At 33.4% G+C, this 15,130-nt stretch overlaps 1 protein-coding gene across 3 annotated transcripts in view; it reads right to left on the bottom strand.

The window, feature by feature from the left end:
• The window catches only part of RALGPS2 (Ral GEF with PH domain and SH3 binding motif 2), a 308,189-nt gene that overhangs the window by 25,328 nt on the left and 267,731 nt on the right, over positions 1-15,130 (bottom strand). For all 3 annotated transcript variants that reach the window (XM_057507909.1, XM_036916777.2, XM_036916775.2), the window contains 5 exons: positions 10,240-10,377; positions 9,007-9,097; positions 5,179-5,246; positions 3,788-3,923; positions 2,840-2,991 (listed from right to left, as the gene is read on the bottom strand). In XM_057507909.1, the coding sequence (XP_057363892.1) occupies positions 2,840-2,991; positions 3,788-3,923; positions 5,179-5,246; positions 9,007-9,097; positions 10,240-10,377 (585 nt within the window). The remainder of the gene's footprint in view (positions 1-2,839; positions 2,992-3,787; positions 3,924-5,178; positions 5,247-9,006; positions 9,098-10,239; positions 10,378-15,130) is intronic.

Raw genomic sequence — 15,130 nt, 5'->3', positions numbered from 1 at the left:
ACTTCTTTCCTTTTGCATTCCTTTTAAAATTCATTAGTACCCTAACATAAGAAGCTTAACAAAATTCAATTTTTGCCCTCAGATACAAGGCAGAAGAGGATGGAATCCCTAAGTTAAGAAAAAAAAATATTTTGGTGCTATATAAATTGTAAAAACTTTCTCTTTGGCCAGAATATCAGTGAAAAGAAAGTTTTAAATTCACTAAAGAAAAAACTAAGGAGAATGAATTTGGGGAGTATAATGCAGCCTCAATTGATTTTAGAGGTACTTTAAGATAATCTGCCTCTTAATAAAATTGATGATTAACATGTCTCTTACATATCAAGTTGAAATGTCTACCAGACTTTCACAACCAGTGTTCCCTACAAGACTCAAACTCTAATTCTATAACGTATCCATTATATGTGATGGATTACTTACTACCTCTTCTGTGTATTTAGAATGGCACAAGCTACATACTGTCCTTGGAAGAGTTGACTAATAGACAACAGATAATTTTCTGGTTGTGTGGTTCAGATAAGAAACTGGAGATAATTTGTTGGTAGGGTTTTGTAGATTAACTTTTGATTTGTGGTAACTGCAGACTGAAAATTTAAGCATAATTACAATATGACTTATTTGTAGAAAATGTAAGATTTTCCAGGAGCATGAAACTCTCTTAGCTATAGACAAGACTGCTTTACGTTATCTGGGACATCTATACCACATTAGGAAATATTAGAGGCCATCATCCCAAGCTTGGTTAATTTCTCTAGAGTAGTTTCTCAAAGCACTCATGGTATAAATTAATATTGTATGTATATTTACAGCGAAGGAAAAAAAACTTTTTGTGATTATGAATTTCACGTGTGTGCCTGTGTCTGTATTAACATCCACCACCCATGGTTATAGACTTACTTTCTTTTCAGGGTGTTAAAGCTTTCAAAAAAAACAAATACTGGAATGTAATGCCTATGTCAAATGTTCTTTGTTTATAAAGAGGGATGTAACAATTTTTACTGTTTATCTACTTAATACCTTTAGAATAATTAAAAACTAAATACAAAGCCAAGAATTAGAATACTTTTCCCTATTCTAAAAGGAAGGTCTCCAAGATGAGACACTAACTGTAACGGAAAGAGTACCCAGATAATTATTTTGTGGTAACCAAAAGAACATCTTTGGAAAGTAAAGCCACAAAGAAGCTAAACAATAACTATCATTATAATATTTATGATGGGAAAAAGCCAAATAGTATCTATACACTTAACTGAGAGTTTAATTTTAAAAATTATTAGTGCTTGCCTTAGTGGCATCCATTAAGTGTAACAAATTTTTAACCAGAAAAAAGTTCTTCCTTTATCTTTTGTAAAATTATTCTGTGTATTTTTTTCAGATTGAGATTCATACCTGCATATAGGCAAGTCATAGCATTGATAAATAGTTATTTCAGGTGGCTAACTTGTCTTCTACTTTGTAAATTTTGTCATTTAATAATTTGCATTTATACACAGGGGAACCTCAGAATAAAAAACTCCTGAATGGTGCTGGAAAGCTCTGAAGCAATTTCGTGTCTAGGATTTGGAACTCTCAAAGGTAAAGGAAGTCAGTATGTTCAAGAAAATGAACTCCTGTACTTTTTTCTGACTGTTCATTCATATTCAGATAATCACATTAACAATGATAGGCTTAGCCCTTAAGCAACCTGGCTCTTAAACAGAGGAGAACATTTTCCTCCTTTACTTTTTTTTAATAAATAAAAATAGCATTGTATATAGATTTTTCTAATCATCTAAAGAAATAATGTTCATTTAGAAGATTCAAAAAATAAACAAAAGTTTACGAAGTAAAAACCAACAAACTCCTCTCTTAATCTCATATTTCTTTTCTAGTATGGTCCTGAGTTCTTGCTCTCCTCCTGGCAGTATCTCTATTTCCTCACCTCTCATTCTCCCATCTATTCCAATCAGGGCTTTGCCCCCATTATTCTATGAAGCAACTCTTATCAAGGTCGCCAAGGACTTTTATTTTGCCAAACCCACTTATCAACTTCCACTCTCATCTTTTTTTTCCATGTGATATTGATACTTTCAGTACTTCTCCTGGCACTTCCTCTACTGGGCTTTTGTGATACCACACTCAGGTGTTTTCCCTATTTCACTTGTCCCTTTTTTGTAGTTTCCTTTGATAGCCTACTCTTCTTTTTTTTTTTAAATAATTTAATCAGGCCTTTAAATGTTAGAATGCTTCTTATTTATTTGGACTCTCTCCCTAAGGGACCTCGACCAGTCCCATGGCTGAAATGCTTTAAGTATGCTAACTCCTATATCTGCATGTATAGAACTTATCCCACTGAGCTTCAGATTCATGCATTCAATTACCTAGCTGACAACTCCATATGGACTAAACATGTCTAAAACAGAATTCTTTATTTCCCAAACCCAGTCATCCTTCACAAATACTTAACTACCTTCAAATGGTTGCTCTTCCAGTGTTTACCTTTGTAATAGCACCACCATCTTAACTAGCTGCTTAATCCAGAATCGGAGTCATACCCGACTCAGACCTTTCCTTCATTTCTGCATCCAAACTGCATTCAGTGACCAATCAACCAGCCCACATTCTTTTCCCACCATTCCTCAAACGCCTCCCCTTTCAGAGTTAAAAACATCCAGTACTTCTTAAACTATCATGAATTATTAACTTCAGTAGCTACTGGTAAGATGATCCTGTATCTAACTGCTGCTTTGCTTACATCAAATTTTCTTTATTTGTAGTAGGGTTAATGACTTTTTTCCAGTTGAGTTACATTAAAAATCTTTTACACTTACTGATATTCCACTAGGGAAATATTCCTTACCTATTGATATTCCACTAGAAAGAGTAGAGCTTTCAGCTTGCCCTCGAGACGGTGCGTGAGGCTCCATGACGCTGTCATCTAACAGATGTCTTGGCCCTGCATTTGGGAACGTTGCACTCTTAAACTCTGCTGTATTCATTTTATGAATGAAACTGGAAAAGAAAAATATTTTTCATTATCTTTTGTTACTGTTACCAATTCAGGATATAAAAGATATTCTTTCTTATATAAAGAGTCAGGACATAAAAGATTTACCTGCTATTTTGAACTGACTTCTGAATACTTATGCTAAGGATGACACAGATTTTACTACAAAACCTCAAACTAACAGTTTAGGGATATTTTTTAAGAAAATCACATTTTATTTACCTATGTAACAGAGAATACTTTAATTTCATCTCTCGAGTCACAGGTCCATTAAAAACCTATTTTCATGTTCACTTTTTAAAAACAGCTATTAAAATTTCACAAAAATCTTGGCAAAGGGGAACCATAGGTCTTGTTTTGAGAAAACAATCTTGGAAAGCTAATGAAGTTAAACAAAACATCAGTTTCCCTTTCTTCATAGTGAGGAATAAAAATAATAATTTTTAATTTTTATAGACCTTAATTTATGGTTAAGACAAGCAATGACATCTTGATACAAAGGTTATAATTTACAAGGAAAATAGTATATTGCTTTCCTGATTTTATTTACGATAATGCTCTGTAATATGGTACATTTATCTCCCCTCAATGTGAAGGCACTACTGGGTGAAGTTCATTTCCAAATTAAGTTAAAGGAAGAAATAGATATTTTTGGGCAAACAAGATATTTTACTGAATCAGGAAAAGGGTATTGTTATACAAATAAAACTATGCAAACATCCTATATTTCTGTTTAGTAAAACAGGAAATAAATCCAACTAGAAACAACTTAAAAAATTTGAAAGAATTAAAAATGCTGACTTATAACCCAAGCTATGGCACTTCCTATGTCCATGTGGAATCAGGTTCCGGGGGGATGGCGGTGTCTGTGGTAGCAAGGCTCCTTCAGCTGCCACACTTTTTCTTCCACTTTGTGGAGATGCTCCTACTTCAGGACCTAACAGTTAAATCAGAAACAGAGAGAGATAATGAGAAATTTCCAAACGGTTTCAGAAGATTGTTTTATTTCTAATCCATTGATATAAAATAAAAAATGTGGTTTAAATTTTAAGATAATATTAATGCTAATTATATTTAATTGACTGAACATGAGAAATATTTATCTTCTGAGTCTTAAAACACAAAACCCCAAACATACAGAATCTGGTAATTTCCATCGTGCACTAAGAAGGCAGTATAAATATTTTCTCTATTTATAGATGAAGCAGCAGTATTAGGAGAGACAGACTCAGAATCTCATATCACCGATGAGACTGGTCTGAACACTCAGGTCTTCTGAGTCATTTAAGTTTACACATTGCTTCTTTACCTTTAGTTTAAGAACGTATAGAGCAGGTCGAGCATTCAACTTAGAATTTAAATCTACACTGGCACCATTCAAGCTTACAGGAATAAAAGAAATTGAACTTAAAAGTGTACATATTTCCAAAACATCGCTTTAACAGTGAAAATAAAAGCAAACTGAAGAGATGCAGACTGAAGTGTTTTCCTGCTTGGAATACTCTTCCCCTAGATACCGTCACGGCCTGCTCCCTTGTTTCCTTTACACCTCATTGGATGGGCCTTCTAATATTTTTATAATATACAGTAATATGAAGCTTGGTGCCAAAGTCTGTATTTAGAATTTTTAAAAATGTACTTATAAATGATTTCTTAAATGAGTCTCTTCAGTTTTATATTTTTGGTTATTGTGTGGTAAACATGTAATATCCCCATTACAATGCACATAAATTAAGGGAATATGACTAATTTTTCATATTTTCAGTACTTGACCCAATATTAAAGTGAAATTTTATAAAAATTAAGCATTAAAATTATCTTCTATAATTATTCAAAGTAGACTTTTCTACTCAAACCATAGAAATTTCTAATATAATCAACCCTCATTGCATAGAATTTAAATGTATTCTTAATAAAAAGAGAACAAATATTCATAAACACCCATTATTTTCTGTTTTATTTATTTTCCTTGATTAGTTGGCACATCTGATTGTACATTAGCGATACCATTAAGTAACAACGTTTTAATTGAAAAACAAAAACCCACATGGAAAAAAAACTGGTGAATTTTAATACCAAACATTTTTTTGCATGTGCTAAGTGCTAAGTAACTATTTACTTTGAAGTATAATCTTTCTTGTTAAGTTATCTGATTTATTACTTGGTAATGAGAGAAAACTATGCACACTAACCTACTAAATCTTCCCTGGAAGCAGCAGAACGTGGTGTGCTTGTCCCTGGTTCTATCTTTAATGAAAGCCTGAAGAAACAAAACACATGAAGTGGTTAACATTTGAAAAAATAATATTAAAATTATTTTCTCACAAAAGACTAAAAATGTTTTAATGAAATAATCTCAGTTGTACGTATTTTTAAGAGCAATCTTTAATTGTTAATGTCTATCTCTTTCATACAAAGCTGATCTTATGGTTATTCTAGGAAGTACTTACTGGGGGTGGGGGAGAAACAATAAAAAGTCGTATGTAGAAACAAACCCCCCCCCCCCCAAACTGCTCCAATGTTCCTAAGTAATTCACATTTAAAGATATTTGATGAATAGCTAAAGAGTTATTTAACTTGAGATTATATTGATCACTGACAATTAAATTCAGGAAACTTTCATATGTATTACTAAATATATTATGCAAATTCTTTCCAGAAACTTTACTGGATGGGCTAATCGTTTGTGTAGCATTGAAAATTTAAAAGACTTCTTATTTAAAACTAATAAAAAACCAGCCAACTTATCAAAAGAAACATCTATACAAATGAAAAGGTTGTTTGCAAAATTCCTGGTAAATAAATCCCTGTCCTAAATCAAAGTTTATCAGTTGGTATTTAAGTTCCCTTTAGGGTAATATATCTAGTTTTGAGTTCCACAGCAAAGAGAGATTATGATTCCTACCAGAGGAAACTATTTCAGGAAATAGGACATTACAGCAATTGTAAAAAATACTTTGGTGTAGTCCACAAAACCTGTTATTACTAAGCATTTGTCTGAAAAATTAATACATTTTACTTTTTAGCTTTCTACCAACTGGAATTTTTAATGAAATTGCAAAATACAAGTGAATTCATAATGATAAATCTATTCCAGATTATTAGCTTATTATTTCTTTGATAACCTACGAGGGAATTATATATGATATATCCCAATTCTTTGACAGTGTAAAATGCATGTATTGAATGGATGTACGATTAACCACATCAATTTGCTTTTTTACTTTTTACAGGGCAACTTAGTTTAATTTCCTGGGCTTTTGAATATACTGAATTCATTCATTTGATAAGAAGTTACTGAACATCTGTTCTTGTTGGGCACTGTGCTCTTAGCACTGGAACGTAACAGACAATGGCAGACGTGGTGTCCCTGCCTTTCTGAAGCTTACAGTCTAGCAGGTGAAAGACAAAGAAGTAAACAAAATAACTACCATTTCCTAACACAGACCCAAAGTAGAAAGGAACAGAAAGGACGCTATGGGTGAATCACACTGCTGTCAGTAGCAGCTGATAACTGACAGTAGTACAAAAAGTAGAAGAATCCTCACAGGCGTAGCAATGAAGGCTAGTCAGGACGTCAGCTGTATGTATCATAATTAAAACACAACGTAGTAACAGTGATGCTAGTTCACTGAGAAAATTATGTTCAGTACTAAAATGAAATAACTTCAAAAGATTTTCATCCTGATGAACACATGCGCTTAACTGGTAGTATCTATACTGGCTGCCTATATAGATGAAGGTGCCAAAAACAGAGGCCTGTGGATAAGCAGTAATTTTTATTTAAATCTCTTTCATCATAAAAACTTTTTTTATAACTAATCATTTTAATGGCTCTTAACTTAAAAGGCTGATCTTCAAAACATTCAATTAGTAGGTTCATGCAAGGCAACTTCATCTTTGGGAAAACTATCTTCTTCAGTCTCCCGTATGATCCTACAATAGCACCAAGTAACTTGTAGTTCCCCAAGTGAATACACTGTTTCCCACACTACTCCAGGGACCATTCCAACCCCTGGAACACCTTTCCTTACCCTTCATGTGCAGTTAATTCCTACTCATTGCCTGTTAAGATTAAGCCTCAGCTGACACTGTCTCTTGAAGTTTCTTTTCTCTTCTCTTTCCCACTTAAAGCTGAGTTACATCCTCCCTTATCTATGTTCCCATAGCATCCTGGACATATCTTTTCTCTAGGACTGTTTTATGATTATGTTTTGTGAATGTGCTTTGCATTTAGACTGAGCTTCTAAATGGAAGAACAAGATCTTATTTTTGTAACCCCAGCAGCTAGCACCATAGCTCATCTATAAGAAAAGCTTATAAATATTTGTTCAAATGAATATAATGGGAAAGCTGCTCTGATTCTAGCTATTCTTAAAAGCAAAACATTAATAGCATCAGCTTTTCTACAAAAATGAAGGTGTCTTAAATATGCCAGTTTATAGACAGTTAAAATTACTTAATGCCTTAAGTGGCTAACTCCATCTTTTCGGCAGAGTAAAAATGAGTCATCTGCTATAACCATGCAGTTAATTTCTTAGACGTCACTTCTACTGCATAGTTTAACTTGTTTTAAATACAGTAAAGTTTCTGAGCCAGCTATTGACATTTTAAATTACTTATTCATATTTTGAGTTTTAAGATAATGTTCGGGACCTCTCTGGACAAAACATGAGTGGTTTTGTGCTGTCAGTAATTAAATGGAAAAAAGAGTGGTAAATAAAAGATACAGGCTATCAAACTCAAGAAACTTACAACCCTAGAGCAACAACAGATCTGTGAAACAACTCTACTAAGCTGATCTGCTGGGCTCATATATTTTCACATAAATTACCATGTAAAAACTTCCTGTAAAATAGAACTTGATATAGAAACCCAAGTGGAATACTATGGTGTGAGGGAACAGATTGCAATGAAGGAAATAATGTTTTTAAACATTAATAAAATTTCAGGTAACTTAAGTATGCAGCCATAGTGTCTTAATATATTTAATGTTTGAAGGAAAATTATTTCTAGATGTTCTTCAGAATTTCTAGGCTCTTGTTGGTACTAATTCTATTCTGAAGAATTCCCCCAAAACTGCTGAAACTTATGGAACAAGGTAGTTGATAATCCCTGTCACATGAGACAAGAAAACAACCTAGTCTTGCAATTTGATAAGCTTTAAAAATATGATCTTTTACTAGAAAAAAATATTTGTAAAAGACACAAAGTTAAGTTGACAAGTTTGGAAACAACTGGCATGATAAAGCTAAACAAAAAAACAAAATTTTTTTTTAAATAACAAAGGAAGCTGAGATAAACATGAGAAGCCTCAAGAAAAATAAGCTCTTTATCTTCCCATCTCTGGAAAACAACAAAACAAGAACCTCAGTTATGACACAGCATACCACTGAAAAATAAAAAGGGTATTAATAATTAGAAAATCTCTCCCACCTTGGCAGTAATGTGGAAATCAGAGAAGGAAATGGATAGCTGTATATTAAATGTGATTTTAAAAAATCTTTAATAAAGCACTTGCTATAATAAGAGAAAAGGGTAAGCATGGTGCTATATTGGACAAATATGTCTCTAAACCAGAGATGAGAAGGTTCAATATTCTCTCAATCCACAAAATACTTTTTGAAAACAAGCTCAAAGATGTGTCAAAAATTACCATTAAAAAAGGAGTAATTTCTCTCTTTGTAGACTGTTGCATTAATTTTTCAGTCTACTAAAAGGTAGATCCATAAAGATCCAGTACTTCAGTATGGAGAGAAAGGAAGAAATTTAAACTAGATCAAGCATTGATTCTCAACAACTTGAGAAAGATAAATTATTTTTAAATAAAAGGACAGATGACGTATTTGCATACTGGCTCAGTCACATCAAGTGATTGAAAAGAAATACATGCCAATACCTTTAACCATTGTAAAGGTACGACTGGATTAGGCATCTGCATCATACTATGTGCAGGATCTAGAGACATAAGGACCGGGGGAGGAAAGGGTGGAGGAGAGGACAAAGACATACAAACCTACTTGTAATTATCATCTTCCACAAACTTCTGTAGCTCTTCTATATACTGAACAGAGTTCAGATATTTTTGGACATGAGGCAACATGGGTATATCTAGGCAAAACGTGATAATTAATTATTCAGCAAAGTTCATCTTAACCAGAACTTTAAAAGTTAAGCCAAGAAAAATACACTTCAAGAAAAATTAAGGCCATGTGGCACCAAAAATTAAAAATAGCTCTAGAAGGATGTTCCTAAGGTAAATTTTATTTAATGTAAAACTGAAGGTAATTTAGAAAATCACAATTGCATGCAGTTTGTATAAACACAACAAGCAGCTCCATTTACAAAGTCCAACATATTTGAGAAATTTCATAGAAATAAAAAAATCAAAGACACTTCACTGTGATTTATATTCAAACCTGATCTAAACACAGGATGTAAGGCAGTTTTTTTTAAAAAGAAGACTGGTTCCATTTGCAAATGTAGGTTTTCCTCCCTTACTTAGAAATTTCAAATAAGATTAATTTAACATTACAATTTGGTGTTATGTTAAAAAGTTGAGAGAAGGGAAAAGAAAGAGATGATTTAACTTTCAGTGACACTTTAAGAAGTTTTCAAGGTTTTCTTAAAATTACAGATGCACATAAAGTTAGCTTTAAGACTATTTTAATTAAATCAGAAAATGTAAACTGTTTTTTAATGTCATAAATAAATAGTCTGTCTTCATTCCTATCAAACTGAAAGCATTCATTTTAAAACAAAACAAAAAAAAACACCTTTTCTAATTATTTGGGCTCGTGTAAGCTCTTTCCGTATATGTATTTCCATAAAATACAACTTGGACAAACTGGTTATTTACTCAATATCAGATTCAAGAAAGCTAGTCAATTGTTACTAGGATCAAGAGTCTCAGCTCCTCCCCTAACTGAAAAATATCAGAACAATTTACATAATAGATCATGGAGATCAAATGAGATGAAGATAATAGAAAAAATTTTGCAAATTATGTTAGTATATTTGATACAGAATAGAAGAGCAACAGATAAAACAAAATTTTAAATATGAAATACTTCAACTCCTTAAAAGCAGGATCTTAAACAGGATAGTAAATATTAAACAGGGAAATAAAACAATTGCTTTCCTTTATGTAAGAATGACATTCCCTACTGTGTGCAAAGCGGCCGCCAATGTGCGTGAATGAGCCCATGGCATCACCTCACAGCAGGGGCTCTGATCATCCCTCAGAGACCTACCATATTCACAGGACTGCTGTAGATCCGAAATTATTCGAAGGATGTTATTCATCAAATTTGACCTTTGCTCATTTTCTAGAATGCTGCCCGTTGATGGGTATGCTGAATCAATGTACGTTAAATCTGACAAATAGATACCTGAAATGAAATTAGATAAGTAGCGATATCTTCCTATTTGTAGCCTGGGAGAGTATGACAAAATGAAGGGAAGGAAAAGCTAGTTTATAGCTATATTGCAGTATATGACATATTTATAATATTTATTAATCCACCATAGCCTCGTTAAAGCATGACCACTTAGGCCTAGATTTCTCGGTAGCTGAGGGTCAAACATGCAAATAATATGATTTTTGTAAATGTCCTCTTACACAATTTTAAAGTATGGTTTGAGACTGGAGTCAGAAACCTAACAGAAACCTATAGGACCTAATAGAAAGAAGCTGAACTCTTGAACTGGCTCTGACTCTGACTAGTTGTGTTTAATGGAGATAGTTATTTTAATCTCTGAACCTTAGTTTTTATGTTTGTATAACTAGTACTTATTAGCCAAGCTGTGGTATAGAAGTTACCTAGTTGAGTACTTGGTGTGGGGTAGTTATTTAGTGTTAGTTTTCAACCCCTCTGCCTTGAGTTGATGACTATCACTTGAGTCTTAACTACTCTGAAAATGGTGTCATTCTGGTAGAAATGTCTTGCTTTAAAGATTAACAATTGGATTTCTGAAGGTTCATGTGACCACAAATTGAAGTTAATTCTCCTTCCCCCATTTCTCTGTACCAAAAAAAATAACATATCCCCAAAATAGCTTGGTTGTACTACTAACTACTTCTGGATATGAAAGTTCACTTATTTAAATATGTTTCCTGAGAGTCTACTATAAGTCAACTATAGTTAGAGAAAATAAGCTTTGCTACTTTTAACTCATGAACCCCATGGTCATGATCTCTCAGTAAATGCAATCAAAATGATCTACCCATTGCCTTCCAAATAAGCCCTATGTTTTTCCTTGTGCCATTTCTTCCATCTTGAATATTTCCTAGACTTATCTCTGCACATCTAAATTATATATTATATCCAGGTCAGTGTCAACTGTCCTTTGGTTTTTTCATAGATTCCAGGAAACCAATTAGAAACTGTCTCGTGTAACAGATGAAGAATCTGAGGTCCACGGACATTAATGGGTATGTTTAGTGTCATGTGAACTGTTAGTAAAAGAGCTGGAACTCAGAGTGTACATCTGTCCCCCAAGTTTCTTTTTATTACACTCTGCTATAAACTCATACAGTTATCTATACCATTCACTTGCTAATTCTTATGACTTTATAATCTCTATTTGAAATTTCTTGTATTTGTATCTTATCTGTTTAAGACTATAAATTCACCAAGGCAGTTGCTCTATCTCACAACCTGAAGAAAATGAAAAACCTGTTCAGTGTTTTGACAGGTATTTAATACAGCATAAAAGGTTAGCACGGCAATCTTTTTCCTCAGCCTAATATCATTTGTTTTCCATTCAGTAGATCTTAACAGTATTCTTTAGGCCACTTATCAGAAATGCTTCTTTTTCTTCAGAGACTCTCAACTTTTTTTCATCACTTCAAATGAATCTATGCACTAGCTCCTTTCCTTTTCCTTCGAGAAAGAGGAATCCCTTTGCTCTTCCCAAATTTACAGTGTGATTTTGAATGTAATCACTACTACCCCCTTTGAAACATTCACTGTTGCCTCCGCTATTACTCACCCTGCACTGGCTCCTTTCCCAGAGCCAACAAGACACTAAAAGCAGTAAGAAAAAATCCAAGCAACCCTTCCTTTGAATCTATCCCCTCCTCAAGATAGGACCCTGGCCTCTCTCTCTTCAATAAACACCTTGAAAAAGAAAAACAGACTACTACACTTACTTATTTTATCCTTCATTCTTTTTTAATGTAATATTTGATACATATAAAAGTTTGCATGTGTCAGGAAACTTGTGATGGACTATGAAATAAGCAAAAAACGTTACCTGGTGTCCTGTCTCCATTGCATCCTTTTGGCTGTTTTGAGTTATTTTACAACTCTTAAGTTGTTGAAAACTGGCAATTATACAAATTTTTGCCCATAAAAATGCCAATGAATTATATTCAGTGGGATTAATTATTGCAGCTATTTGTTAAACTCATTTCAGCATTTCTAATTGCTTTTAAGTATGCACACTACTTTGAATTCTCCCATGAAATGGTTGTAATATTGTTCTGATTCTTATAAATTTAATTATTTAAATAAGAACCTTGACGTGTATTCATGCTGTATTTGTGTGGGAATCATGATTTTATTTTAAAAAGTTATACTTTAACGCATGTAATACTCATTATCAAATAATAAAAGAAACATTTGTGAATGGCCAGTCGGTCATCTTGAGAACTAACTACATCACCAATACTGTTGCATCATCTATATGTTCCTAAGTCATCTCCCTGCCTCCTGTCCAGAGGTTAACTAACCACTACTTGAATTTTAAGAATATTCCCTTGTTTTTCGAGATATATACCTTTATCCTTGCGGTATATTATGTACTTTTGCTTATTTTTGATTTTTAAAAAACTGTATCTTATGGTGATTCAATTAAAGATAATTTATCAGTAAAGTTGGAACAAGAACACAATAAGTGACTTTTAAAGTCTAAAATAAAAAATTTAAAGTATAGTCTTATCACTGGTTTGTGTCACTATTTTGTTTCTCATATCTTTTCATGTTGTTAAGTTACAGCTTTAATTCCTTAAATTGAGAGTAAATATGTAACTGTATCATAATTTATTCATTTTATTTGATAGTTCTGAGTTACTTCCCTCTTCCCTCCATGTTGCTAGAGACATGCTTGTATATGTCTCCTGGTAAAAAACACAAGAATGTCTCTTGGAGATAGATACACACACACACAAACACACACACATTTCTCTAGCATACAATAAAATAAATTTCTCTATAACATATATGGTATATTAATATTCAACTTTGTAAGATAACACAACATTGTTTTTAAAACATGTATCAATTCACACTCCCACTGACAGTATATAAGTTTGTACTGATCCACACTTGTGCCAACACTTGATATTATCACTCTTCTTAATTTCTGGCAATCTTGTGAGTACACAATGATATCACATTGTTTTAATTTCCTTGATTAGTAATGAGGTCAAATATTTATGTTTCTATGAAATGTCTTTTGTCCATTTTTTCTTTTGGGTGTCTTTTTTTTCTGATCTAAATTCTTAATATATTGTAGAAACTAATCCACTTGACAATTAAATTTTATCCAGTCATTCCCTACCCACTATATATAAAGCAAAATTGACATCTATTTTGCTGCTGAAACTTACTCTGGCAAAGGGATAAATGTCTTCCTCATTATTAAATCTTTTAACATCTCTCTTGTTCTCCTCCTGCTCCTTAATCTTTCTGCAGTATTTTGACCATTCCCTTCATTTGTTGGTCTTCACTGGCTTGAATTTACTTAGCTTCCTGTCACTCCCATCCTCCACTTCTTTCTTTTCCTCATGTTCCCTGGAAGTTGGTGTTCCCCATGGTTCTGTCATTAATATTCTTGCTCTCAGTACTTTGTCTGGATTATCTTATTTCTGTAGTTTCAGCTATCACCTAATTGTTGATGACGTTCTAAATCTCTGTATAGAACTGAACTCTTGATTCTCACTTTAAACGTAACATGCCAAAATAACCATTATTTGTCCCTAGGCTGTTCCAATTTCCTACCTTGGTTAATGTTATTACTGAATTTAGAAGGTTCATAACTGCTCAAGTAAAAAGGCTCAAGAGGAATTTACTATCTCGTATTTTTTCCCAGATTAAGCTACTAGTGAATACAACATAGTCACTGCATGACAAAATAATGTATTATTACATAATATAAATCGGAGGCTAGTTGCTGGCAGTCTCTCTGTCCCAGTGTTTTTAAAATCAGGAAATATCTAAATGACTCTCTTTTCCTAAAAACTGGGTAGAACTGGCAAATGAGGTACAGCTGAGAAGGGTGCAGATCTCATTGTACTAACTGTAAGGATGCCGGTTTGGCACTACCCTCATTTTCCTCTATTACCTCACTTCTGGTTCAGCTCACTTGTTTACATTACCTGCTTCAAGCTTGTTGTGGCATTTGTCTTTACAGGCTCTTGAGTTTGCAACCCCTGGCATACCTACGCATGTCACAGGAATTTAAAGAAATTCTGTGGTAAAGAGGTAGAAACTAGGCTGACTTTAAATAAAGGATGCGGATTGACAAACAGTTGATGGGAGAGCCTATGAGAAATGCAACAAGGAAGGGAAAGCACATGGTATGTATTAGAAAGTAGAAGCCAGAAGTTTACCCAGGAGCAGCAACCAGCAATTATATAGCCCAGTGAGAGACAGTGCGGCGTCATGCTTTGGAAGTAAGATTTAAGTACGAGTTCTACTACTTAATAGTGAAGTACTAAGCCTAACTACTTAAGATGCCTACATTTTTGATTCCTGAGCTACTGAGTTACTTAATCATTGTAATAGCATAGTTGGTAATCAGCAATTATTCATTCCCTCTCCAGCACCTTAATACAAAGCAGAAGAATTGGGCCAAACATAGGTAAAGTGACTTGTCTTAAGTTCACACAGTCGGTGGGAAGTCAGACCTCTTCCCCCGCCCCACTCGGGCCAGGGTTATGTTTGTTTTTAAATCACAAGGCATCAACTAATAAGAATAACCTTACTCATAAAAGGGGTTGTGTAGAATAGGTGGAAGTGGTATTACATAATATCAAAATTTACATTTAAAAATTATTACATTTCTAAAAGAATTATGTAACAGATTTCTACTTATTTTTGATAATTACATATAAGAAGCAGTTTTATCTTAAGAAAT

Source organism: Manis pentadactyla, chromosome 9 (genome assembly GCF_030020395.1).
Source record: "Manis pentadactyla isolate mManPen7 chromosome 9, mManPen7.hap1, whole genome shotgun sequence".
Classification (NCBI taxonomy): Eukaryota; Metazoa; Chordata; class Mammalia; order Pholidota; family Manidae; genus Manis; species Manis pentadactyla.
The sequence above is the reverse complement of the archived record's forward strand: the minus strand, read 5'-3'. Positions and strand labels throughout refer to the sequence as shown.